The 12934-nt window shown below is 34.3% G+C and overlaps 2 protein-coding genes and 1 pseudogene across 5 annotated transcripts; 2 read left to right on the top strand and 1 right to left on the bottom strand.

Annotated features, from left to right (window-relative positions):
* The first annotated feature begins 1538 nt into the window (after positions 1-1538).
* Positions 1539-3237, top strand: LOC129243979 (tigger transposable element-derived protein 6-like; annotated as a pseudogene).
* A 3261-nt stretch (positions 3238-6498) lies between these two features.
* On the top strand, positions 6499-7371 carry LOC129253171 (60S ribosomal protein L32). The gene is made up of 3 exons (XM_054891441.1): positions 6499-6590; positions 6813-6912; positions 6973-7371. The coding sequence occupies exons 1-3, from the start codon at positions 6505-6507 to the stop codon at positions 7282-7284; spliced, it is 498 nt and encodes a 165-aa protein (XP_054747416.1). The 5' UTR covers positions 6499-6504; the 3' UTR covers positions 7285-7371.
* A 1315-nt stretch (positions 7372-8686) lies between these two features.
* On the bottom strand, positions 8687-11528 carry LOC129253347 (serendipity locus protein delta-like). Of its 4 annotated transcripts, none has more exons than XM_054891685.1 (3): positions 11227-11526; positions 9144-10462; positions 8687-9073 (listed from the first exon to the last, which is right to left on the bottom strand). In XM_054891685.1, the coding sequence occupies exons 1-2, from the start codon at positions 11372-11374 to the stop codon at positions 9153-9155; spliced, it is 1458 nt and encodes a 485-aa protein (XP_054747660.1). In that variant the 5' UTR covers positions 11375-11526; the 3' UTR covers positions 8687-9073; positions 9144-9152. The 4 variants fall into 4 exon arrangements, with proteins under 4 accessions (XP_054747660.1, XP_054747661.1, XP_054747659.1 ...); XM_054891686.1 differs by lacking the exon at positions 8687-9073 and having other exon boundaries at positions 9078-9769; positions 9890-10462; positions 11227-11528; XM_054891684.1 differs by lacking the exon at positions 8687-9073 and having other exon boundaries at positions 9078-10462.
* Between the last annotated feature and the right edge of the window lie 1406 nt (positions 11529-12934).

Genomic DNA, 12934 nt, shown 5'->3' with positions numbered 1-12934 from the left:
TTTTCATGCCGCTCCGTGACTGGGGTCTCGAGATATAGGTCAAAACGTGGACCCGGGTAACCTTTGGTTGTGTATGTACAATATGGGTATCAAATGAAAGCTGTTGATAAGTGCTTTAATACGGGGTAATTTTCATACCAATTGATGACTAGGGTCTCGAAATATATGCCAAAACGTGGACCCGTCGTGTCTTTGCACCGAATTAAACCAAACTTATGCACATTGTTAAGTAAGTATTGAAAATGGGTTTCGTAAAGTTTGGTTGTAATTCGGAGCAGTGGCAACGGGTACAGCGTTCTTTTGAGCCAGCCATAATGTCGCTTACTTTTTTAACGCTTGGGGCGGAACTGAACTGTCAAATTGACAGTGTGAGTTACAATGTGTCAATATTTCTTTCTGATTTGGATGCTATAAGGAAAAAACGTAAGCGCAACATGTAAAAATTGTTTGTGAATTTTTTTGGAGTGGATTTTGGAACAGTGAATAATTTCTTACGAAATTCGAGAATTTAATGTGAAATCCGAATGAAATTATGTGTTCGTGGAAAAAACAATTTTTTTCGTTTTTTTTTTTTTTTGAAAAATATAAATGGATAATGGTTAAAAAAGCTCCAATGCTTAATAAAACATATAAATTGAAACGAAAAATTCATGGATGATCAGGAAAAAAGACGAATGTTTATTCATATGCGTTGATTTGAAATTTAAAAACAATCTTCTTTTTTCCTGATTTTCAATTTATATTTTATATTTACTCAAAAACAAAAAGAAAAACAAAAAATATTGTTTATGCCAAAGCGCTTGAATAAAGAATAAAGAAATAAATAATATGAAAACCATATATTTTCTGTTGTAAACCATATCTATTCTATTTTAGTGTGCCCAGCGAAGGGGGCCGGGTTTGCTAGTTTTTTATAAGAGCGATCACTTACTGGCGTACGCCGATGACATTGACACCATTGGCCTTACTGATGACATGAACCGCGCTGCTAGGTCTGCCTTTTTCAAACTTAATAAAGGAGTAAAGCGAATAGCTTTGGTGGTGAACGAAGACAAGGCGAAGTACCTCCTGTCCTCAAACAAACAGTCGGTGTACTCGCGTATCAGGTCCCATATCACTGTTGACAGTTATGATTTTGAGGTTGTAAGAGACTTCGTTTATCTAGGAACCAGCATTAACACCGATAATAATGTCAGCCTTGAAATCCCACGGAGAATCTCTCTTGTCAACAAATGTTACTTTGCACTAAGTAGGCAATTGAGTAATAAAGTCCTCTCTCAATGAACAAATCTAGCACTCTACAAGGCTCCATCATACTCGTCATATCGTATGGCACAGAAGCTTTGACGATAACAACAACCGATGAAGTGTTTGAGAGAAAGATTTTCCGCAAGATTTTTAATCCTTTGCGCTTTAGCGACGGCGAATATCATAGGCGATGGAACAATGAGCTGTATAAGCTTTACGACAACATAGGCATAAAAACAAATAAAGAATTTTCGCGTTGTTCATTATAAAAATGAAATAGGTGATTCCCCTTTTAACATGTATGCACACATTCAAGCCCTGTGTTTTAAATTAAGAGTAGTTTTCCATTCAGTTTGTTAAGTCAGTTGTATGCGAATGGTTGCGTTCAAAGTGCGTAATAATATGGCGCCGAAAAGGAAGGTACTTTTTATTAAAGAAAAAATGGAAATTATTAATGTATTCGAAAAAGATAAATTATCAGTACGTGGAATTGCAAAAAGGTATAGTGAGCCCAAAAATTTAATTGTAGGTACACGTTTCTTTTGCTTTGAAAGGTTCAATATTGGCAAAACACAAGCTGCTGAAATCAATAAAAATAAAGAAAAAATTCGTTCTAAATGGGAGTCTGGAGTTAATGTTCATCAAAAGCGAAGCTTTCTTAAAGAAGGCGGCTCTGAAATAGACAAGATGTGTTTTAATTGGTTCGCTAAGGCTAGAAGTCAAAACATTCCGATTTCTGGTCCCATTTTGAAAGCAAAGGCAATGGAAATTGCAGGCAAACTGGGTGTACCTAATTTTAATGCTTCAGATGGATGATTAAACAAACGGCGAATAAGGAATAATGTTACTTTCAAATGCGTATCTGGTGAAGCTGCAGATGTAAACCAGGATGGTGTCGAACAGTTTAGGACAAAACTGCCATCTCTGTTGACCGGTTACAAGCCTCAAGACATTTACAACGCAGACGAAAGTGGGCTTTTTTTTCGTGCCTTACCTGACAAAATCCTCGCTCTTAAATCCGAAAAATGCGTGGGCGGTACACTATCAAAGGAAAGACTCACAATTTTGTTCTGTGCTAACATGGCTGGAGATAAGGAGCTGCTTTTGGTTATAGGTAAAGCAGCCCGTTCTCGATCTTTTAAGCATGCTCCAATCGCAAAACTGCCAGTGGATTGGAAGTCTAATAAAAAAGCATGGATGACTCGAGAAGTAATGAGTGAATGGCTGCAGCAGTTCAATCGAAGAATGAAAGCCCAGAATCGAAAAATTATCTTGCTTTTAGATAACGCGGCTTCTCACCTAAAGGAATTAAACTTAACCAATATAAAAATTATTTTCTTGCCGCCAAATAAAACGGCAGTTAGCCAACCCCTTGATCAAGGTATAATCCAAAATTTTAAAACTTTGTATAGAAGCTTAGTTTTAAAACACTTGCTATCTAAAATTGACAGTACAAGTTCAGCCTCAGAGCTTTCAAAATCGATTGATGTACTAGAAGCTGTGTATTTCATCAAAGCATCTTGGGATAAAGTGGAAGCCACAACCGTCCGAAATTGCTTCCGTAAAGCAGGATTTTTGGAAACTTATGAGGATCTTCCAGATTTTGATTCTGAAGATGATATTCCACTGGCAATCTATACTAGGCTTCAGGAAGGACTAGACTTGGCAAATGATTTGGAAGGTTTTCTCCAAATGGATCAAAATGTTTTCACTGAGGACAACAATATAGAAATTCAATTTGACCAACAAGATGATACTATGGACATAAGTGATTCAGAAGATGAATTTTCAGAAGAAATATGTGAGCCTATAACATCATATGATGAGGCTTTAAAACTTGTTGCGGGCTTGAAACAATTTGCAAAAAATGACTATGTAGCTTTCCAGCACATTAAAAATATCGAGAGTCACTTTGAAAATGAGCATTTTAAATTAAAGCAATCAATGTTTAAGCAATCAAGCATTACCGAATTTTTTCAATCAAACTAGTATTGAAATGTAAAGACTTGTACAATGTACTTAATCGATATATGTACATATATGTATTTATATGTAATACTAAAGTATGCAAATATTGTTTACTTCCAAAAATTTCTTAAATAAACTATGTATGTACAATACAATTTATATGTGTGGTATATATTTTGTGACTTCATCCCTTATAAGCGGACATCTCCCATAGCCGAACAAAAACACTGCGACGGTGAGTGTCCGGTTATAAGGAATTTCACTGTACATATGTCTATATCTATGTATCTCGATTCCTTTAATTTAGAATGTAGATATTTTTGGCAAAGCTTCTCATAAAAACTCATCTGAGGCTCGGTGATGGCATAAAAATGCAAGTATCTCCATTTATGGAACAGCATCAAGACACACACCACAAATTGGAGAAGGGCCTCGCCCAAAAATTCAACCAGGAATGTACGTGCCAAACTATATACATTTACTTCTAAAAATTTATGTTTGTTAGAACTCTATAGACGTCGAAACCGTGCATCTCTTCTAGAACATACCTACGTGTTCGTCTCGGCGAGAAAAAGGTGTCCACCTGTATTTTCTACAAAAAGTCACATTTAACTAATTTATACATAAGTTGTATGAAATATTAATATATGGGTGCCAAACGGTGCATCTTGGCGAAGAGAAGGTTTGAAAAAGTCATAGCCTGTTTAGAAAATTGACTTTAATTTAATTTTACACAAGTTATATGATATATTAAATTACATGGGTGCCAAATGGTGCGTTTCGCTGCGGAGCAAGTTTGTACCTTTATTTTGAAGAGGGTCATTGACGTTCGCCGCTACTTCCAAAAATTATAAACCTTCCGATATATATAAAGTTATATATGACTGGACTGAAAAGTCCCGGACCTAACAAAGAAAACACATTTTTTTGCTCAAAATTGACTTTATTCATCAACGTAATTTCCATCAAGTCAATCCAGTGCCGCTTTAACATTTCAGTACCACTTTTGTAGAACGAAATTTGTTACCGGCAAGCACTTTTTTTAGATATGTAAATAGCCAGTAGTCGCTGGGAGCCAAATCTGGCGAATACGGTGGATATAGGAGCAATTCGAAGTTAAATTCATGTAGTTTTGCCTTGTGATACGATGCGTTGTCTTGAAAGTGAGCTTCGCACAGGGTTTTCTCATAATTAAATCCTCATGCAATATAAAGCCAACACGTTCTTTGGATATCTTTACGATGTCAGCTAACTCACGCAACTTCACTTTTCGATTATTCAAAACAATTTTGTTAATTTTTTTGATGTTTTTTTAGTCTTCCCGCCTCATTTGGATGTCCACTGCGTTGGGCATCATCAGTGTCTCAACGACCTCGTTTGAAGTCAGCAAACCAATGTTTTATTGTTGTTTCTGATGGAGCGGAGTCCCCATAATACTTCTCAACCCATTCCTTCGCTTGAACGATATTTTTTCTCATCAAGAAACAGTGTAAAATTAAAACACGAAATCCTTTTTGATCCATTGTTTTGAAAATAACAAAAGTAGCGTCACGAACTAATGAATAGAATATCATGAAATTTTAACTGCGGTCTGTTTAAGATTAATACTAATTGAAAACACACGTGAAACAACAAAATGAAGAAAAACATTTTTCTAATAGCGGTCGCCCCTTGGCAGGCAATGGCAAACTTTCGAGTGTATTTCTGCCATGAAAAAGCTCCTCATAAAAACAATTTGCCGTTAGGAGTCGGCTTAAGACTGTCCACCCTCCATTTGTGGAACAACATCAAAACGCACACCACAAATAGGAGGAGGAGCTCGGCCAAACACCCAAAAAGGGGTGTACGCGCCAATTATATATAATATATATATAAGTATATACTAACTGAAACGGAGGTGTACGCAATAAAACTAGTGCCATCTGTTTGTTAGGCCCGGGACTTTTCGTACTCTAAGATCCTACTGTAAGATATCACGAAACATGTAAAAAGGCGACACCTGTGCTCGCCAAAAAAAAAAAAAGAAATATATTTTTTGCATTCGAATCGAAAAAAGTTGAAAATTTTTTGGCAAGCTTAAATTACTGGTATTAAAGTGGTACTTTAGGGTAGTAGCAACTCAGATCTGGTGGGTAAGTACTACAATGTGGCATAAAATTAGTCATCCAATTTTGCTTTTGAATAAATTTAATTCTAAATAAAAAAATGATTTTGAGCGATAGAAATCTTTATTTTCACCAGCTGATTGACGTATGACGCCATTTGCAAAAATTATAAGCCTTCTGATATTGTGATTAATTTTATATATGAGCCCTGCTTGTAGTATTTCAGTTTGCACAATTAATATTTTTTATTTTGTATATGTTTTTCTACGTATTTTGATTCGTTTTCTATAATATACAGAATTTTCCTACTTTTACGTTTTTTATTGCGTAAATTTCATTTTTTGACAGACCAATTAGTATTTCATAAGCCTTTAACTTTTCCTTTTCTGGAGTGACATTGTAACCGCCTAAACGGTTCTGTGTAAATCATATTCATATTAAGGGGTTAGAGTTAATTTGATAGTCAATCGAACCTTTTTTTTCAAAATTAACAATTTAAAAAAATCGAAATTTAATGAAAAAAATCCTTCGATCAGGCACGAGTTTTTTATGATTTTCAAAAGCAGTATAAATTTTATTGAAATCTACCATGTGGTTTTTACGTTACAGTGATCACCTGTTCATAGTTTTGAGAAAACGTGATCAAAACATAGTTTTGAGAAAACGTATTTAAAGTTTTGCTATCAATATCCGGAGCGCCCGAGCGCCCTTTGTTAATTCTTGAATAACTCGAAAAGTATTTGTCGGATTAACTTCAAATTTTCAAACAATATTTTGAAGATATTATACTTTAATCAAATGCAAAAAATCCAATTTTTTGAAAATTCTGACTACACCTAACCTCTTAACTAGTTAAAATGGCAATTTGACCTAACAAATAAAGTCTTTGTGTTTCAATTCGCTAAATTATAACACTTTCGCAAACATACTTAACTCATCTAATTTATCGCATTAATCTGTTAATATAGCCTGTAAGAAATGCTGTATCTTTAGATTATTGTTATTAAATAAATAAATAAAAGTGATTTAGCCAGAGCGAAACTGAATATAATAATATCGCATATTTACATCTTTAGCTTATTAATGCCAAATTTATATTTTTAGTCTGTACCATTGTATGCTGCATTTTAGTGAATGTACGAACCGGAAATATTACAAGTTTAGACATTGTAAGCACTGTTGTATGACAACAACTGACAGCCTGAAATTTGCCCTACTGCCACCAACTTCAAGTTTCTTTCTTTTTGACGTGCACCTTAAGAAATATCGGTGTGTAATTTTTAATATAATCATAAAATATATCTAGCATCTTTAAGTTAAATAATTATAAATATAAATTATCATGGTTTCATGATGTCAGCTGTGAATTCTGTGTGTAAATCTATCCTTACTTTGGCTGAATTTATGGGATTCATTTATGTTGTTGACAGCAGATATTAGTACATTACAGTATGCAATTTGCATTAACAAGAAAATATTTTATATTTATAGCGTGAAGATGACGATTCGCCCCGCTTACAGGCCTAAAATTGTGAAGAAGCGCACAAAGCACTTCATTCGCCACCAGTCGGATCGCTATGCGAAACTTTCGGTAAAATATTCAAAATATTACTTCAATTATTCATTGCTAATAAATAATTCCTATTCCTAGCACAAATGGCGTAAACCAAAAGGTATCGACAACAGAGTACGACGTCGTTTTAAGGGCCAGTACCTGATGCCAAATATTGGTTATGGTTCAAACAAACGTACTCGTCATATGCTGCCAACCGGTTTCAAGAAGTTTTTGGTCCACAATGTTCGAGAATTGGAAGTGCTGTTGATGCAAAATCGCGAATACTGCGGTGAAATTGCTCACGGCGTATCGTCCAAGAAGCGGAAGGAAATTGTTGAGCGTGCCAAGCAGCTGGCGATTCGTCTTACCAACCCCAACAGTCGCTTGCGATCACAGGAGAACGAATAAGTTTAAATTTGTCGCTGTTCGTTTTTATTTTCCTCAACAACTTAAATAGAAATTAACTCCGAAAATGTGTAGTATTTTACATTTTAATGGCGGTTTCTTACTTTTAAGGATTATGTACTGGAAGTTTGTGTCACCAAAACAACGAGTTCGACAACCACAGCAGATGTGTACAAAAAGTTTTTGAGAATATAATGATTACAAATGGTTTTCTAATAGTTATTGACAACAAGGTGACAATGAAAAATCTTCGCATTTTCCCGAAATTGCTTCAGAAGCCGGTATTAAAGTAAATACGCTCAGCCCAACCTAAGTTTATTGAGGTAACTGGGTTTGGATGAAATATTGCCACTAAATATCTTACAGAAACGGGGTAAAACTGAGGGAACTTCAATACGATAAAAAATGAGTCCCCATTTTTATAAAGTCCTTAAAAAAATACAACAAATAGACCATATGTCCGTCTGCAACTGCACCTTCTACAATATAGGCAAGCAAATAAGGCATCCGTATACCCCCTTGAACCAAACTATTCGTCATGGCAAAAGTAATATTTAATACTAATAGACATTATTTATGTATTTGCACTACCTTAGAAATTAAAAGATCAGCAGAAGCAATATCTTTGTTAAAGGTGCCCAAAGCGCTGCGAGAATCTTCTACAGCATTTCAGTTGAACTAAATACCTTAAAAACTTTCAGTGTACTTAAAAGTTGGATCTAAATCCTTTTTTATAATAATCTATCAAACGCGGAGATGTCATCGTTAATCTTATCTAACGAGAATTGTTTTGTTGTATCAAATGATTTTTATTTTAAATCACCCATTACGGCATCTGCTCATCATCTACAGAGAGCTAACATTCACTCGCTTTTTGTCTAGCTTGAGTTTTTCCCTGCAGAAGGTTATTTATTATTGATGGTGTGGATTTACCGGGTGCACTTTATTTTCGTTGGCAACGTTTTGTCGGTAGATCCTTATAGCGACAAGTTAAACCGGTAGTTGAGCTGAAGCCATCCGTTCGTATATTTACTATATATGTTACAGGTAACCAAAAACAAACTGGGCCACTTGTTTGTTCTGACTTCAATCCTTTAAAACTTCAGAACGGTTCAACCAATTTTCAAAAGGCAAGGTAGGTAGGTAGGGTGGTTGTCCTAAGACACACTTAGACCTTCGGCAGGTCCATTGTTCAAAAGGCAAAAACCGGTATAAAGTATTCAATTCAGAATTGTATTATAAAAAAAGAAAATAATATAATATTTAAATTATTATATATAGAAGTTTTACAGTAAGCAAAGCATAAACTTAATTTTATAACTCAAATACAAAGTGAGACAGTAAAAAAAAATGGAAATGAAAGATATGCCTTTGCAAAATGCTGCTTGTAGGATTCGTTACTTGAGTTTTGGTGGCAACTCCTAGAATATTTTTCCTGATTTTATGGAATTTTTACCACTAATCTACCGTTTGCGCAATTCTCGTTCAACGAGCGCCCACAAGTGTTCAATGGGATTGAGATCTGCGTTGTGAAGAGGATGGGCAATACTTTCTTTACAAAGTGAAGCCACCATTCCCTTACAATCTGCGTAGTATTATTTGGGTCGTTGTCGTGCATGAAAATGAACGTTGGTGGTAACTGTAATTTCCGCCAGTTTTGGGAATGTGCTCCTTCAATATTTTTAAATAAATTATTTTTGTCATTTGCGGCACTCTTTAGTACTATTTTTTGTTGTTTTATAGTATTTTTGTTTCACAAATATTTTCACTTCAGCAACATTCCCCAAAACATCTAATTCATAATTCAAACATTTAGTTTTTATTACCATTTATTTGTTTTTATAAAACATTAAAATATATACATATGCAAATCATTGGTTTTGTTCTTCGTCTAAGATAACATCATGATCGCTTTCCAAATGTTTCTCCAAGTTTTCCTTATTCTCAAATATTCGACTGCAAATGACACACCTAAACTCCTTCTGAGGTGATGTCGTTTCAAATTTTGATATGAGCGTTGACACTGCTTCCTTTGTTTCGTTTTGCTCCTGTTCATCTAATAATTGAGCCACGCGAGACCGACACGATGGTAATTCAATATTGTGCGTTCTCATGTGCATTTTTAGTGTATAACGTTCGGTGAAAGATTTTGAGCAGTGTGTGCAGTGGTGCCGTGGTCTATTCTCTTGATGTATGAGCATGTGGTGATTGTAAGTTTTTCGGGACCTAAATGATTGGTTGCATATGCTACATATAAGTGGATTCTCTTCGGCTTCATGTCGCATTCGGTGATTATATAGCATATTGTCCAAAGAGAAACGTTCTCCACATTTTTCGCACTGGTATTCCTTTTTATCCCAATGTTTACGCATGTGGCGCAGGGTATTTACTGGTCTTGTGAAGCGCTTTTCACAGTATCGGCATTCATTTTCTGTTTTACCATCATGCACATTCATATGCAACTCCAAATACTCCTCGTCCCTTCGCACTACCCCACAAATAGGGCAAATAAATTGTTTTATATTATGAGCTGAGCTTATATGTTTTGAAAGTTCAGACTTTGTTTTGAATATCAGTCCACAAACAACGCATTCTTGATTTTTCTCACCTAAACTGCTATCTCCCCCCATCCAATCGTCATCATCATCGTCGTCAATACCTTTTTCGCTTTGCAAACTTTCTTCGTCTTGGACATTACACTCAACATTTTCTTCATTACCAACGATTTCAATGAATTCTTCTTTTGCGTCTAAATCTGGGTTAAAGGCATCTTCTATCTGACCATCGTCTTCAACAATTATAGCCTCGGAAATCGACTCATCGTAGTCGACTTGCTCCAATTTGAGTTCGCCAGATAAAACTGATCGAAGACGTTCAGTTAACCGTTTTTGGAAAGAAAGTAAATTAACCATTAAATTGTCATATTCGGCTAATTCGTCACAACATTCCAAACATATACTAGCAACTCCTTGAAACACCAAATTCGTTTTGACGCAATTAGCCAAATGTTGTAATACAACCTGAATAGGTTTTCCTGACGCAGGAACTTTGCATGTCTCTATATTTTGGAATGTTTGGTTTGAAAGTTTGCTTGATTTGCCACATAAGAAACAATACTCGCTGGTCAACTCTCGGATGGTACTTGCGGTTTCGGAAACATCTAGTTGTGTGCTAGACTTAGCTGGAAAGAAAAGAATGGAGTTATTTCTGTGCAAATGCTATTCATTTACTTGTTCGTAATATATATATACATATATCGTATATCATAGTGCTAAATTCCTTACGAGCAGTTTCTAAATGCATATGTATGTGGAAAATGAATTTTTATAGCTTTGAAAAAAAAAAAAACATATTTAGTTTAGCTTTTAAAATATTTCAATGCAAACGTTTATAATAAAAAGAGAATAGAAAGAAATAAGATATTTGTAAATAAACAAAAAATTAATTAAAACTCTACAATTGCGTCAATCGCATGGTGGTTGTTATCCATGTTGAAAAGATTTTTAAATTTTCAGAAAAATGCATATTTCAAACTGAGTTTATTAATAAATCTGTATACAGAAATTTTGTTTTAAATTAAAGTTTGGATCGGGTCACCCCATGGAACACAAAAACCCGAAATCTTTTAGTAACTAAACTGCAAACCTAAAAATGATCAAAAATCAAGAAACAATGTTAAACCTGTTCTAAGCCGAAAAATATTTACCATAACACGGGTAGCATTATGAATTTCTGGAAGTCGATTTTGACCTTTATCGATTTGGACAATGGCGACAAATGTACCGCCGAAAAGTGGGGTTAGGGATGGTTAGTCGATATCCGATTTATAAACTATATTACTATTTATTACAAACTCTAAGATCGACTACTTACTTAAGCGATGGGGAAACACAAGGAGCTAATATTTCGTTGATTTAGACTAGCGATTAGCGATAAATAATATACCTGTATCTATTCCATGCATAGCTCTTAGGTGGAACGAAAGTGTCGTGGTGCTTTTATTGTATTTCAACAATTTATTACACTCTTTGCATCTAACTCTTCTTCCTTCATCAACTTTGACAAAATGCCGCCAAACTGCGCTCACTCGCATTATTTAATATTACAAAATTTGGCAAACTTTATTTTATCTTGCACATTTATGAGGTATTCCGTAATAAATTTATTAATGGTGCACACTAATAAATAACTTTAGTAGTTGACCATCGCTTGCCGTGTGGGAACGAGTGGAATTATTGAAACAAAGGATGGTAGACTAATGATATGCGCCGTCTGAAAATAAAATCGTCTACTGTCTCTAAGATTATTCTAAATAATAATTTCATCTCCAAAGAGTAAATTGACGGAAAAATTAAGATATTTAAAAAAATAATAGAATAAGTTGAGTTATTTAGTTCAAACCAAATAATATTTTCTAAATTTAATACTTAATAAAAATAAATTAATTATATATAAGTGAACAAATAAGAAGATATTCGAATATATAGAGACCATTTACTAGGGTACTAAATATAATATAAAGTTTTCAAAATCAATTTTATTTTTTCAGACCTTTTATAAACCAAAATTATTTGCGTCATTGAACAACTTGAGCCACATTCCTGAATAATTATTGTATGACTTATATTTTAGTGTATAATAATTATATTAATAAAAGTTTTATTTAAAATTAAATAAATATATTTGGCTTAGATTCTTCGAAATGACGCGTTAGGGTAATTAATCTAAACGATTTAATGCCTCATAAACCTCGGAAGTATATGATCTGATAGAAAACTGCAAAATTTTTTATCAAGTTGTAGCCTGTAAATAATAAAAATTTTCAAAAGAACGATATTTCAACTGGAAACCGGGATAATATAGTTCTTCAAAGCTAATCAATTAAAATGTGATTAGTTTGCCGTAATAGTTAGTGCTTAATGTCTAAAGCATGAGAATGTTCTGCAAAAAATCTCATTCTCCATGGAATGTATCTCTGAAACGAAAGGTTTTTTTTATTTACTTCAAACAATTCCTTGTTCATGAATCATTCACTTACCAGTGCTACCAATTACCACCGTTTATATCCTACCAAGGCGAATTTATTACAGGCGACAGCAAACACATATAAGTAAAACCCTACATGTATTTATTTGTTGTTGCGTTTGGTCCAACCATCACGTCAAAATCAGCAAGCAAATGTAAACATACCAATACATACAAACAAAGCATATCATTTTGACGTCAGCCATACCTACGGTGAAAAATTCAGCTGGGTGAATGCTGTCACCTTAATAAATCCACCTTGTATCCTGCCAAGGACTTTCACACCGGCATTTGTATGGGAAACACAACCACAACAACCAATTGACAGATAGGTCAGTTGAACAAGAATGCAGATAATATAATAATTTTTCTTTTCAAAAGTTGAATGCATAGTTGAACTGAATATTAAGTTTATTAAAACCCTGGAAGGTCCCGTTCATGTTCTATATAAAAAAAGGTCATATCTTTTACCAAATTTCGCATTTGTTATTTAATGGGTGTTTATATAATTACATATTGTCAACTTTCTTTTGCATCAGACAAATAGAGAATCGTTCAAAACCGCTTTTTTGTCACCTCTCAAAATATATGGTCGGTTTGTAAAATTTGTGAACGAAAAACAAAGACA

This window comes from Anastrepha obliqua, chromosome 1 (assembly GCF_027943255.1).
Source record: "Anastrepha obliqua isolate idAnaObli1 chromosome 1, idAnaObli1_1.0, whole genome shotgun sequence".
NCBI classification, from domain to species: domain Eukaryota; kingdom Metazoa; phylum Arthropoda; class Insecta; order Diptera; family Tephritidae; genus Anastrepha; species Anastrepha obliqua.
This window is presented reverse-complemented; position numbering and strand designations above follow the sequence as displayed.